At 45.1% G+C, this 13491-nt stretch overlaps 1 protein-coding gene across 1 annotated transcript in view; it reads right to left on the bottom strand.

The window, feature by feature from the left end:
- The window catches only part of LOC135805796 (uncharacterized), a 103869-nt gene extending 90846 nt beyond the window's left edge, over positions 1 to 13023 (bottom strand). Inside the window, exons 1-14 of the mRNA XM_065319898.1 lie at positions 12872 to 13023; positions 11784 to 11879; positions 11007 to 11170; positions 9955 to 10113; positions 9003 to 9141; positions 7834 to 8120; positions 7427 to 7557; positions 6774 to 6920; positions 5488 to 5636; positions 4487 to 4560; positions 3906 to 4072; positions 1518 to 1677; positions 689 to 1019; positions 80 to 246 (exon numbers count right to left, since the gene is read on the bottom strand). Of these exons, the coding sequence (XP_065175970.1) occupies positions 80 to 246; positions 689 to 1019; positions 1518 to 1677; positions 3906 to 4072; positions 4487 to 4560; positions 5488 to 5636; positions 6774 to 6920; positions 7427 to 7557; positions 7834 to 8120; positions 9003 to 9141; positions 9955 to 10113; positions 11007 to 11170; positions 11784 to 11802 (2094 nt within the window). The 5' untranslated portion in view covers positions 11803 to 11879; positions 12872 to 13023. The remainder of the gene's footprint in view (positions 1 to 79; positions 247 to 688; positions 1020 to 1517; positions 1678 to 3905; positions 4073 to 4486; positions 4561 to 5487; positions 5637 to 6773; positions 6921 to 7426; positions 7558 to 7833; positions 8121 to 9002; positions 9142 to 9954; positions 10114 to 11006; positions 11171 to 11783; positions 11880 to 12871) is intronic.
- Between the last annotated feature and the right edge of the window lie 468 nt (positions 13024 to 13491).

Genomic DNA, 13491 nt, shown 5'->3' with positions numbered 1-13491 from the left:
AGGGCGCCGATTTATATGATATATTTTCATTCTAAAAGAACTTGAAAGACAGGTCTTGTTTTCTTACGCTCGCACTAACCTCGCTTGTTGCCATTCCTGCTAGTGGTTGAGACATCTCACTCACAAACTCCGCGATATAATCCGGAAATTGAACATCAGGCAACGCCATGACGAGAAAGCGACTCTTAACTACGGCAGAGATCCATTTAGCAAACATCTTGTCCTCCTCTGCTATGAGTTCCTTTGCTGAAAGGCAGTATGCAGACAGAGCAGAGCAAACATTTCGGCAATTTAGCAGAATTTCCCGGAGCTTCCCGAGTCGTTACAAGAGACAAAACAATGCACAAGTAAGCACCAATCACTCTTCACTCCTTCAGATACGCACATTCACTACCAAAGATTTCCGAGCGTTTTTATCAGAGCAGTATAGGAAGATGAGGGTTGGTTGGGAACCCCAAAATGCACAACTATTTTCGTTCGAGCTAATGACTTGCTTCACTTAGCAATTACAGCTCTCACACCATTGTGTTATACATAGCACTAGTGCATGGTCAGTAGCACATTTTTTCCAATACAGCGATCGCCGCACTACATGTGTTCATGATATATCCAGACCGGTATAGATATGGACATTTTAAAAACCTCATTGGCAACATTATGCATTATACCCTGCCAGCAGAGCACTCACCAGCCAGAGACAAAGCACCCACAATCACCCCTGGAACAACACTGACAGTCGGATCCGTAGCAGTAGCCGTTGTCACCACACTTGTAGCAGCACTCATATCTGCAGAAGCTTCAGAAGCTGACGGTGGTGCCTGGTCGCTGAGCGATGATGCTGACGTTGATTGCAGTGAATTCTCGCTGAGTGATGGCGCTGAAGCTGATTGCTTGTCAGCTGCCGCCGCAGCTGCCTGCTGATCTCTGATAGCCGATTTCATCTCGTCCCGTGCCCTTTTCTTTTGAAGCTGCACACGATTCGTTCTTGCATTCAGCAAAAATCCCAGCAAGTCCTTGGCCTGAGACATACACACATGCAGCAATGAAAACAGAGTCATCAGATAAATGTCTTCAGAATGGGTGCGTCAACTCAAACCTTTCTCTACATGCAAGGCTGCAAGACACCTCAAGATGTCTCCCAATAGTCAAAACGACCAGCTAAAACACCTGGTTAAATACATGCCTCTAAAAAACCAATGGCTTGAAACCAGAATCAGCATGACCACACTCAAGAACTAGGCATATCCAGAATTGATCAAACGCAAGTAAGACCAGTGGAGCTTCTTGCACTTTCATAGAAAATCGCGAGCCTGATGATGCAATTGTGCCTCCCTGAAACGCTGTAAGAATTGACTGTACGGCAGAAACGAATTGGATGATTGCAGAGTAAGAGAGAAAGAGCAGGTCTGCTCAAACCAACCTGCCTTACAATCCAACATACCAACACAAATCGTCCCACAGCATAACAGTATACAAGGTGAAATTCTAAGCACACGCATGCACACCAGAGAGCCTACGTTAGTAAGGAATGATGATATCGTGTTCTCGCTGGTGAACATCTCCAGGCTCGTCTGTCTAGCAAGAGCCTCTGAAAATAGAGGATAGAGCTTCCGTAGCAGCTGATGGACAACATCATCACGAGGCGCCAGCAGTGGGAAAACACCCATCACCAGACAGCTGCAAAGATGAAAACAACAAGAAATTGGCAAGAGCGACACAAGTGCTAAACATGGGCACACCACTCAGGTCGAAGCCATTCAGCACACTAGTGAAAGGGTTCCAGATAAGAAAGGGAAAGGGAGAACACACCTTTGCCCATTTACAACTTTCCCTCAAAGTTTAAGAGCTGCATCTCATTTTCCTACAGATGCGGAAAATTCGGCCTCAAGCCGAGTCTCATGCGGACCATGAATTTGTTTGACTTAGTGCTCATCTCACTACGTGTCCAGGAAATATAATTATGGGAAAACCCCCTCACTCAAATCTGCGCTCGCAACTATAGAGTGACGTTAGACATGACTAGATCTGTGAGTTTTGTAACTCTAGAGCCACAAATCAAAACAGCATGGCGATTGTTAGCAATGAACAGCTGGGAGTTTTTGACCTGCATACTGTATACTTTGCACTAGTGGTCGAACGAATGCTGAGAAGCTTCGAACGTTCGTTCTCGAGTCGACATTCATATGTCAAGTTGACTGCACAAACGAATATCGTAACTCACAAAACTGTGAACTCTGCACTCGTAGCAGCGATTTTCATGCATGCAAGCACGTACACACGTCTACTTTTGAAGCCGTGCCGCACTGTCTTCAGGAGATGACTGTACATGTACATATGTATGCATGCAAGTAGTACTAGTAGCTGGCGCGAGGTGCGAAAGTAAGTAACGTTAGTTGTACATGTACAAGGCCGGATATTTGTGGTCCGATCACGAACTGGCCCAGACTCGAGTCGGTGCGCGCGTGAACCATGTGAACTGTGTTGTGGACTGGGTGGACTGCGTGCACTGCACTGGTGCTCAACTGATTACTTCCTCAAGATCGTACAGTAGGTCTAGTCTGAGCAGTGAACTCTAGTCTGGGTTGAACGTTGCATGCGCATGCAGTGCATCGCGCCCGGCTGTGAAACTGGAAGTGCAGTGCCACAGGCGATTTTTGTCGTGACAACACTCGACGGTCTGTCTGAAATAATAATTATTGCTGAGAGCCGTCGTCGAGTCTTTCTTCATCAAATCCACCCAACGTTCGTCATGGCCGAGAAGAGTAGGCGTTCTGCCGTATGGGATTTCGGAATAGAGAAAACGGCTGACAATATTATCTTTATTCTCAGGACAATATTGCTACGTGTACTCGGTGCAAGCCGCCGAAAGACTTGGCATACCATGGCGGAACAACGAATTTAGGTAACCATCTGAAGGACGTTCACCATGTCGACTTGGATGGCGCAGGGGCGAAACGGAAAAAAAGGACGGAGGGATAATTGCCTTCTTCAAGGCAAAGAAAGTGCCAGCGGCTAGATCCTCTGGATGCGACTACCGATTGGTGGAATTTGTGTGCAGAGATTTTCGACCTGTGAGCGTAGTCACCGGTGCGGGGTTCCTTTCGCTCATGAACTACCTCGAGCCTGGCTACACGGTCCCGTCTGCCACTCAAGTCACAAAGCTAATTCAGCGGAAGCACGCCGCGGGCCTGAAGTTGCTGGTGCAGTGGTGGAGAACCTTGAAAAGGCCAGCTCCATGGCGCTGACTACAGACCTGTGGACAAGCAGACGAATGGAGGGGTACATCACCATCACCGTCCACTTCATAAATGAGTCATGGCATCTACAGTCTCTGTTGCAGACTTGCAGTGTGCAATTTTGCTTATGATTTGGGTGCCTTTTTGTTACATACTGGTCGGTAGCTATAATTTCTTACTGATTTCTTAATCATGGAACGTGCGACATTCGTTCGGTATTCGTTAGGAACATTCAGAGAAGGTTCGATTCGTTGTTTAGCACATTCGTTTGACCACTACTTTGCACAGTTGTACAGTCTCAAATTTGGACTTCACGGAGAATTTCAAAGTGGGAATTAGAGGCCATATGCCTTGTACTGCTCTTTTCTCTCCGAAAGTCAGCACTTGCATTTCGCGAATAGCAAGGTCCCTGGTTCGAGTCCCGGTGGTGTGACTGATGATTTTTTTCTTTCTTTCGTATCTGGCTTGCAAGTGCTGAGTTTCGGAGAGAAAAGAGTTGTACAGTCTGTCCACAAAGGATTGATAGTAATGATACAAAGTTGCAGGTAGCATCCACACTCTCATCTTGACCAGGTGATGGTACATATTTGGACAACACAATATTCAACGAATTCACATGCATACTAAGAAGTTCTGTACCAGAACTAAACCCAAAATGTTGCTACTCACAGTATTTGACGAATGTTCACCAGTTCGTAGTGGGTAACAAGCGAGCCTAGTAGAGAAGCATCGAACTGATGACTGTGGGCCACTTGCCATGAGTTGGCGAGGTTCAGTTGCTCGTGGAACAATTGCTGAACGCTCTCACTCCAAGGTAACTTTTGTGTGTTGATTGCCTAGTGCAGCGACGAACAGATTGCACAACGCACACGGACGCCGATTATAAAGTATCGGCAAGCACAAGGCATTTTTAGAGCAAATGGTAACAACATCAAAAAGTCTCCAAAGAAACGAATGTAGAGTACTCCAGTATCAGACTGCGCAGGCGGAGTATCTTTGCCAGCCATAGCTGTCTCAGATCAGGGCCGCTTCAGACAAGCAAAATAAATCTTGTCCACAACCGGTGCTGGATACCACTAAGAGTCCCAGCATGTATAGTGTGCTGTGGTTGGTCCCACACACACACACCCACAAAGCAAGCACTGTAGCCTGCTCCGCAATATACTACATGTACTAGCACTCAGAAAACCTGTGCACTTGCTACATGTACATAATTTTACCACCAGCTGTCACAAGAGATCTAAACTCACAAGGATAAGCTGCTTCCATATACTCTGTGCTTCACCGGCTGTTCTCTTTTTATCAATACCAAGCATCATTTGGCCTGCAGTAAGGAAACAGAACCGTCAGAATTCAAATTACACACGCACCAGTGCAAGATTGCCAAAACTGTATACATGTACATAATTGTATGTTATCAAGTATCAACTGTGCTTCAGAGATCACATGTACATGTGTTATCAAGTATCAACTGAGCTTGAGAGATGATCACAGGCAGCAGAATAGAAGCAAGAAAGCTAGTTCTCACCGCCCAAACACAATGAACGAAATAGAGATCCGAGGCTCCCTACCACAAATATATGTCGTTCATAGTGTAGGGGAACTTCTGGGTGCAAGATGTTTGCAGTGGGAGTGTTAGGATGCAGGCAAAGCTGAAGCTGACCCTTGTTTTCTCAGTGCTTAAACGATTGAACCGGCCAATCAAGTAACACATCCTTACACGGAAACAGTTATACCGCAGAGTGCGGACTATCCACACCCCTCAGGGCTGGCTCCAGGAGGTTCGTTTGAGGAGTATATTCGGATAAGGGAGTGGCCGCACATCCATCTAAAATGTGCACATCCCCTCATATTCACATCATATTTTGCCAGTACCACAGGAATTAGACACACTCCAGTTCTTCGAAATACATGTAACACCATGGGAATAACTATTGACGCGCAGAGCTCACTGACTTGTCAGTTTGCGCACTCTGGCAAGGTACGTTCGGGCCTGGTTTAAATCTGGCTTCGGAAAATTTAATACAGCCACAAGGAGGACTAGCTTAGCCGTAAGCATTTCCTATTTGTCGACATGCAAACAAAATAAGTTTTCATTACGTTCAGGCTCGGCCTCATTTTCTCTGTGCTGTGCTGATGAGTCCACAAAGGAAGAAACAGTTCTGTCCACAGATAGAGAGTCTATCCATCTATCTCTCTCTCTGCCATCATGACACACCTTGAATAAGATACGTACATGTACAATACTTACATATACATAGTTCCCTCTGCACATCGTCAAGTGAGCTCAATTTGCGGGACACTTCCTTCGAGTGCATGTAGAGAAGAGAACTGGCGAATCGATCAAGAACAGGGACGTTGCCATAATTACCCCATGGGATTTCCAGCGTTGCTGCAAGTCTAAAAACATCAAAATACATAATCGCAGACGGCAGAAACACAAGTTTGATCCATATTGGAGAATGATGAAGCTTGCAAAAATAGAGAACTAGAGAGTAAAAATGTGGGTACTACCGAATGCCTACATACGCCAAGGTCATTCCACCATGGAAAGCACAGCAAAGTAATGCCGTGACCCGGGCTAGATTGCTAGTACTGGCCAAGGCATAAAGCGTCGGCAAGAGAACATAACCAAGAGCGTGCAACTGCACGATCCCCTCCCCCACCCGCCGTGGATTTTTATGACATCAGTCTTTCAGTCTTTTAGCTATTTGACTCACTGATGTCATCATGCGTAGCCAGAAATCAAAGTACAAAAAAAGTGTACATCGCAGCTACGGTAGTGGAAGCAGAACAACGGACGGCAGATACATGTGTCCTGAACCTGATGATCCATGTGTGCCAGCTGCACTGGACTGACGCATGCACTCGACATCATTGTCAACGAGCCATTCAAACAACACCTGGAGCACCAGTTCATGGACTCTGCAACTAGCACTGTATCCGCTTCCTGTACGTATCTATTATTGCACGATTAAAGAGGTCAATATATGAAATATAGAACGAGTAAAAGACCGAGGTCCCCCGAGGTCTTTTACGAGGTCTATATTTCATATATTGACCGATTATGAGGGCAATAATAGATTTATCACGACATAGCATACCTAAAACTGTTTTTGCTTTGCTATAGGAAGAAAGGAATACTATTGTAATAGTATAATAGTATGTACATATGCCGTTTACATTGGACATTACTTCTGTGTAAACCAAAGTTTTCAGTTGTCTCTTGTAGTATGTTCCCCAAGTTCTTTGACTGAGAATCTGACAGTTTGGGTTCAAATCCCAGCATTTGGCTTCAGATTTTTCTTCTTTCAGTTCTGATTTTTTTCTAAGTTGAGGAAAAAGTTCTAAGTCCTCGGGCTAAGTGGTCAATAATAAGTGGTCAATATAAGCGGTCAATATATGCTGATATTTGACCGCTTAGAGATCACAAGTTTCTGTGGGGGTCAATAATAAGAGAGTGATAAACACTGGTACAGTGTGTACAGGAAACGCAACATATGCAAGCACAGCTTGATCTGCCACGTTAGAACTTACTCAAAGAAAGGTCGAAAGCAGTTGCGAATGCAGGTGTGATCGATCTTCACAACAGCCTTCCAACAGGAATTGAAGTAGTCCATAACTGGATCCTTCTTCTTTTCCTTCTTGCTTTCCTTCTTGCTTTCCTTGTAGTATGGAGGCACCCTAAAAAGAAGCAACAATCAGGTTAGCAAGGAGAATGGGGGAAAGAGCTGAATAGAGACAAGCAGAACTTCTCTTGGCCCGCATTCAAAGCAATCCTCTCTGCATAGTGTGTGCAGTATGACCTCTTGATGCTCCTATTCTAACACGGTGAAGCAAAGTGAAAAAAATTGTTGCCATACTGGTAAGAAGAAGAAAAAAAGGACCAAGGAACTACAAGTTACGCTGTAATGTCCACTAACACCACCAGTTACTAAACAATCAGCTCATGCGATAACTTGGCTCTCCATCCGAGTCCATACTGGTAAGAACACGGTGATTGTACCACGTTGCAAACGCACAGATCATAATACTCCTATGGGTGCCCTCAATAAGAATCCTATTTCTCCAAATGCATCCAACATCCTACAATAAAAAGCATAACCGGAACAAGCAACATACTGACATCATCACAGTATACTAAGGAGGTAAAGCAGTACAGATCACTATCTCGTGTTTCTCAAACGCACCATCGCATGCGAAAGGAAGCCAGCATGTGGAACGGCAAATCGTCCAAGTCGGTCACTCTCAAGTATTCCTTCAAGTTCTGGCAGGTCTTTTCAACTGACTTGGACAACTTCTCCGGCAGTCCATCTTCGCACTGTACACATCAATCAGAGCAGTGGGAGGAAAGTTGTGCATGCAGACATACAACAGGGTCCAACCAACACTGCAAACACATTGATCATGGTGCAGATTATACAAACTGGTCAAATGAACTGGTACCCCCCCCCCCCCCCCCACACACACACATATACACGTATGCATATACGCACACTCATACATACACGCATGCACACATGCATACGCACGCACACATACACACACAGAAACAATGGTTCCAAACAAAAGGCAGAAGAGATTGGTGTACACTTACGTAACGCTCAAATTCATCAAAGGTCTGAAAGACTTGTCGGAAACGTTCTGCGTCACTGCTCATGTTCACAAGATTTGACGCACTGCCCTTCTTGTCGGGGTCTACGAGGAAAAGACGTGTGATCCGTGATGAAAGAGGGAAAGCCTGCTTCTGTTCTTTGCCACTTGATACCAATCCACCGAAGAGTCCTCCGCTTGACGAAGAGGCCGCATTGACCTTCAACGCCTTGGGTGCATCAGGGTCTACACAGGCGGCAGCACTTGCATCTTGTGTGTCCTTCTCCAAATCTAAATAATCAGGATTCAATAAGAAATTGGTCAAAATACATGTATGGCACAAGCACAAAAAGACAAGCAGTTGGCCCAAACCCTTTTTTATATTCTTGGGAATGATCCAGCAAAGCAAATATTCATTAGCTTGAGGGGATGGAAAACAAGCATTGAGTGACACTAACGATGAAATGCAAACCATTTTTGCATGAAATGACTGATCTTTGTGTCTTAGACTTGGTGAACGAAATCCACGCCAATGACAAGAAGTACTATTTAAACAGTTACATTGCCCCCGTCAAGTGTACAAAGGCAAGAATATGCAACTCCTACCTTGCGATGCCATGGACTTAAGCAAGGCAGAACCATCTAAAATAATCCTTGTGTCATTCTGGGCAAAATATGATCAAGTGGATAGGCCTTTCTGCGCGTCATGCACGATACGGTGTCAGTTCACCAGGCTCAGGGCGCATGGATCTACTGTCGTGGACATGGAAATCCGGTCGAATGACCGGGCCCGCGCCCTCAGTGTGTACAGAACGTTGTGTGTGTGTGTGTGTATCGTATGCGTACTCACGGCTGTATGGCCAGCGCCCTGGGGCCGCTTGACCTTCGACCGGATTTCCATGTCCACGACAGTACTAATCGCTGTTCTGCTTTGACAACCGTAGCTCTTTGCGCTTTGATTTCTGGCTACGCATGATAGCATCAGTGAGCCAAATGGCCATGAAAGACTGCTGCCAATACAGAGATTCCACCGTTGGGCAAGAAATTGCCAAGTTGCACACTCTTGGTTACATACATTTACATCTGCCTACATGGTACACATGCACATCTGGCATAGCATCGTAATCTAGTTAGGTAAATCGGGAAATCAGACCATCCCTGCTGCTGTCTTACCTGGTTGTGCTGCTGCAGCTGTGGCCAGAGCAGGCTGCTTGTTGCCCTCCACGTCAATTTCAGCATACAGCGCCTCGGCCTGTCCCAGCAACTCGCCAATCCTCTGCCCGTCGGTTTTGGTAACGACCACAACAGGAATCTACAAAGCAACCATCACAATGAAGTTCCTCAAATCAAATGTCCCATTGCAACTATTAAAGAGTAGCTTGCAGCAACCAACTAAACTGACATTTGACTTCACCCACTTCAAACCTTGTAGCAGCATGCCAGGAAATTCAAATAGTTGTAGAGTCGGACCTCTTTAATCCAGTGGCGTCGGGTTGGCAGATTTCTGCCGGATTGATAAGGATGTTGGGCTAACGAATATCCACACACACCGGAAATATGCACGCTAAATTGGGTGTCTCCTAGGTTTTTTCTACCGGAGGGAATTGGGCGTAAGTCTCCTACAATGTACATGCTTTCTGGTGACAGATGCTGATGATACTATTGATCTCCAGCCGTACAGTGGTCTACACGGTTCAAAATCGATTCACATCCCACTGTAGCAAGAGTACATAAATCAGAGTAATATGCAACACTGCACACAAGTTCATGAAAGCGTCATTTGTCGTTTATCTCAATTGTGAGAATTTGTGACATCAAGGTGCGGTAGATATTGATGCCACAGGTCGTACCGATGCCGTGCAACTGCAGAGTCGTGGATTGTAGCTTCCATGACTCATGACAAATGACGTAACCAACGAATCCCGCCTTCCCGAAATGTACTCTTGCTGTAGACCATAGATGGCAGTCCACATCTGTATATGCTTATCGTATTTGCACAGGCACTGAAAAAACAAACATCCCCTCCCCCCCCCCCCCCCCCCCCCCCTCCTGCCAAGGCAGAATTCCAGCAATTTAATTCCCCAAACAAGGCACATAAATATGTTGTTTGTTGCAGGTGACCAACCTTGATCTTCGGGGTGGTGCCGGTAGCAGTGCCAGCAATAGATGATCCACTACTAGCCAAGTCCACTGGGGGAGAGTCATCCCAATATACGAAGACAACTGCAGCGACTCTCCGTGATGCCTGGAGCTTAAAAGCTTCATTGGCTGGATCTTCGTCAACCTAACAATAAATACACCAAATGGAAGCCAAAGAAGAACATACCAACACACATACACAAGCACATGCGCACACGCACGCGCGCGCACACACACACACACACACACACACACACACAGTCATGTACATCAATGAAAGTTAGTATGCACTGCAAAGCTGTAGACAAACAGCCTCTATCAGTTTCAGTCGGTCAAGAACCTTGCTGAGGTAGTGGACGGCAATACACAGACAGGACACCTCGCCAGTACATGTGCGGCAGTGTTCGCAATCACATGAGAAACTGGATGGGCTGTGAACTTTTTTTCACAGCTATGACAATGTGACAATGCGTGGAAGTTGAAGACACTATACAGAAATCCAGCCTAACCCTACCAAAGAGTTGGGTCAGTAGGAAGGGAATTACCATGCAGTGTGACGAATTCTGGATCAGGTCTGACAATCGGTCCCAAGGATGCAAGTACATGTACATTAGCCTCACATTCCCAAGACTGGCTTATGAAGCACAACACTCAATAGCGAGGCTCTGCTGGCTTCAGTGGTTACAAGCGGTACGGATGCGGTCAGTCAAGTGCAGCCATACCAGGACACATGAGATTACCAAGGGGTAATGACGTTTATCATCTTGAGTGTAACGACAATATCAATAACAACGTTTCCCTAATCACGTTGACATTGGGTCTATCAAACCCTAGTCTTTGTGTGCTGGAACTTAGATGCAATCTGATCAGCACTTTACCCTGGTGCCACGTCACAAGTCTCACTTGGCAAGCACCAGAGGAAGGTTAGAGATGCCTTAGGAAGCTGCATTCTCAAACATTACTGACCACCTTCACATTTTCTGGCGTGCAGCAAGAGAATCCACACAGAGATATCCAGATATCCACAACACCACTCACCAAGAGCGTATGGAAAGCAACTTGTGGATAGGAAGCCAGGGCAGGCAAAGTCCGTTGAAGAGGCTTCCAGTTCGGAAGCTTTTTCAGTGTGCCCAGGCCACTCGAATGGTAGGTGATTGATGCTACCAGGTCACTGCCGTCAGAGCTCTTGCTGAGCAACAGACCTAGTAACCAAAACAGAGCAAGATCAAAAAAAGTAAAGGAAGTTGTTGGTGAGGTATTTTCTTTTATACACAGTTTCGAGGCGAGGGGAAACAGAAGATTACGTGTGCATGTACTAGCAATAAAGCCAAAAAAATGTTTCCAAACATGTAGCATAATGTGTAATGTGTAGCACATTCAGGAGAATGCTACACTGTAGCACATTCAGGAGAATGCTACACTGTAGAACATTCAGGAGAATGCTACACGGTAGAATATTCAGGAGAATGCTACGCTGTTGCAAAATAATCAAAATCAAATGGCAACGGCAATTCTAAGCAATTCTCAAAGGACAGATTTCATCACAAAATACATTTCCAGCATATTGCTAGAAATCCAGAATATTCGTATGCACAAATATCGTGCTTTGAGCCCCCAGAAACATTCCCAAGTGCAGTATACCCGTACAGAGAGAATGAGACCAGTCAGTTTATGTGAGACTGGTAGTTTCATACGGCATTTGAATTTCAAACAGTGGGCTACTGTCGCTGCACGAACTGTTCTGGATTTGCAGGTGTGCAGACTTGAATAACGGTAACACATCAACTACAGGAACACAAGGTTGAGAGTCCTTACCGCCTTCAGTGAAGGACATGATTACGCGTCGTCAGCTTCCCGGGCAATGAATCAGCTTGGTTCCATTTCAACTTCACATCCGTGAATTCCGTGCATCTAATATAAAAGAAAAATGCAAACAACAATTAGAAACATTTGACAAACTAAAAATTAATACTGATGCCAACGATACCAAGCAGCGAAGGAAGGAACTTTACACATCATGGAATCAAACATGGGAAGCCTTCAGAAAAGAAACAACACAAACAATGTAGCTTCATGTCACTACTGATACATCTAATGGACATTCGGTTACCACTGCTGCGACTGCCGTAAGCACAGTGTGTACCAATGCTCAATTGTACACTCCCCATACAATGTAGATTTTTACTCCACTAGAAATTGGACAACTAATTTCTGAACTTTGGCAACACTACCGGCAAGTGATGAAATTGTCACTCTACAAAGATTGCCAAACACGACTTGCCAGAACATTGACCGACTACAGACAAGTGCACCATTGTCAATTGATCGGTGTCTGAAAGCAGTCATACTGGTAGGGATAAGAACAGAACATCAGCACAGCAGTTTGTCTATGCAGAAGAATAGAATCCGCACACCTCATGCTCCACACTGGTACCCGCAAACTAACTTCGAAGTAATTGGCTACATGTACAACGTACTTGTGAGAATCATTTATTTATTAAACCATTTCCTGTTCAGTTCCACACGAATATTTTAAAGTTTACTAGTGCTCTGGGTGAAAAAGCTGCCTTTGCTACATCTCTGAAGTCTTAGTTGGAGGGGTGTGAGAGAATATGAACAATTACACTCTTTTTATTGTACGTTGGTGACAATTTCTCCCTGGTCACTGTGCTAGAATACAAAAAGTACAACAAACAAGCATGCACTGTCAGTACAGCATGCTTGGGAGCTCAAATCCTTTCTTCCAAGACAATTACAGGTGCATAATGTGTTCATGCAGGAGGAAATTTGTTCACAAGATGTAAGTGAACTGAAGGCAATGAAGAGGAATTAAAAAGTTTCGATAAAACAAATCAAATCATAAGAGAAATAACTCCTAGAGATAACTACATTGAATGACTGACCTCGCTCAGACAAAATACGCGACTCTCCCTCGCTTGTCTTATACTGCACACGGGACAATCTCTCCAATGTTCAGATCTGGTTTCGCGTATCTGGAAGTTACTTGGAAACACTTCGCTTTGTTCAGAGAGGAGAATAGTTTTGATTTTTCATTCTCGAGATCTCGCAAGTGACATGTACTTGCTTGTTCAGCACGTCATTACGCTGTACCCATTAGTCATCACATCGTACTGTTGCTTCATCGATCCGTGAGTCTACGACTCTACGTAGAGTCTGTCTCTGGCTACAAAATGTAGTGCACTAGTGGCTAGTGGCAGTGCAATACAGACTAGACTGAACACTGTATTTTGTTGTTGGTTTGACAGCGCTCAACATGACAGTTGACTGTAAGTGTAACAAGGTGGAGGACTCGAGACCTTTCTACAACCATCCACGGTTGGTAGAGCCACAGTTGGTAATGGTAGAGCCCCGGTTTTGCTACAACTACAATACAAGTCATTACACAGGCCCGAAGCCAAATACCTTATAGGTGTGGTACGGTACCTGGTGGGCTAGCTGCAATTATTTCCCATGCCCAACAAGTTCTGTATCAACTATCATGGGTGGATGCATCTCTAGCTCC

Source organism: Sycon ciliatum, chromosome 1 (assembly GCF_964019385.1).
Source record: "Sycon ciliatum chromosome 1, ocSycCili1.1, whole genome shotgun sequence".
NCBI classification, from domain to species: domain Eukaryota; kingdom Metazoa; phylum Porifera; class Calcarea; order Leucosolenida; family Sycettidae; genus Sycon; species Sycon ciliatum.
Note: the sequence above shows the minus strand (reverse complement) of the source record. Positions and strands in the feature narration are given on the sequence as shown.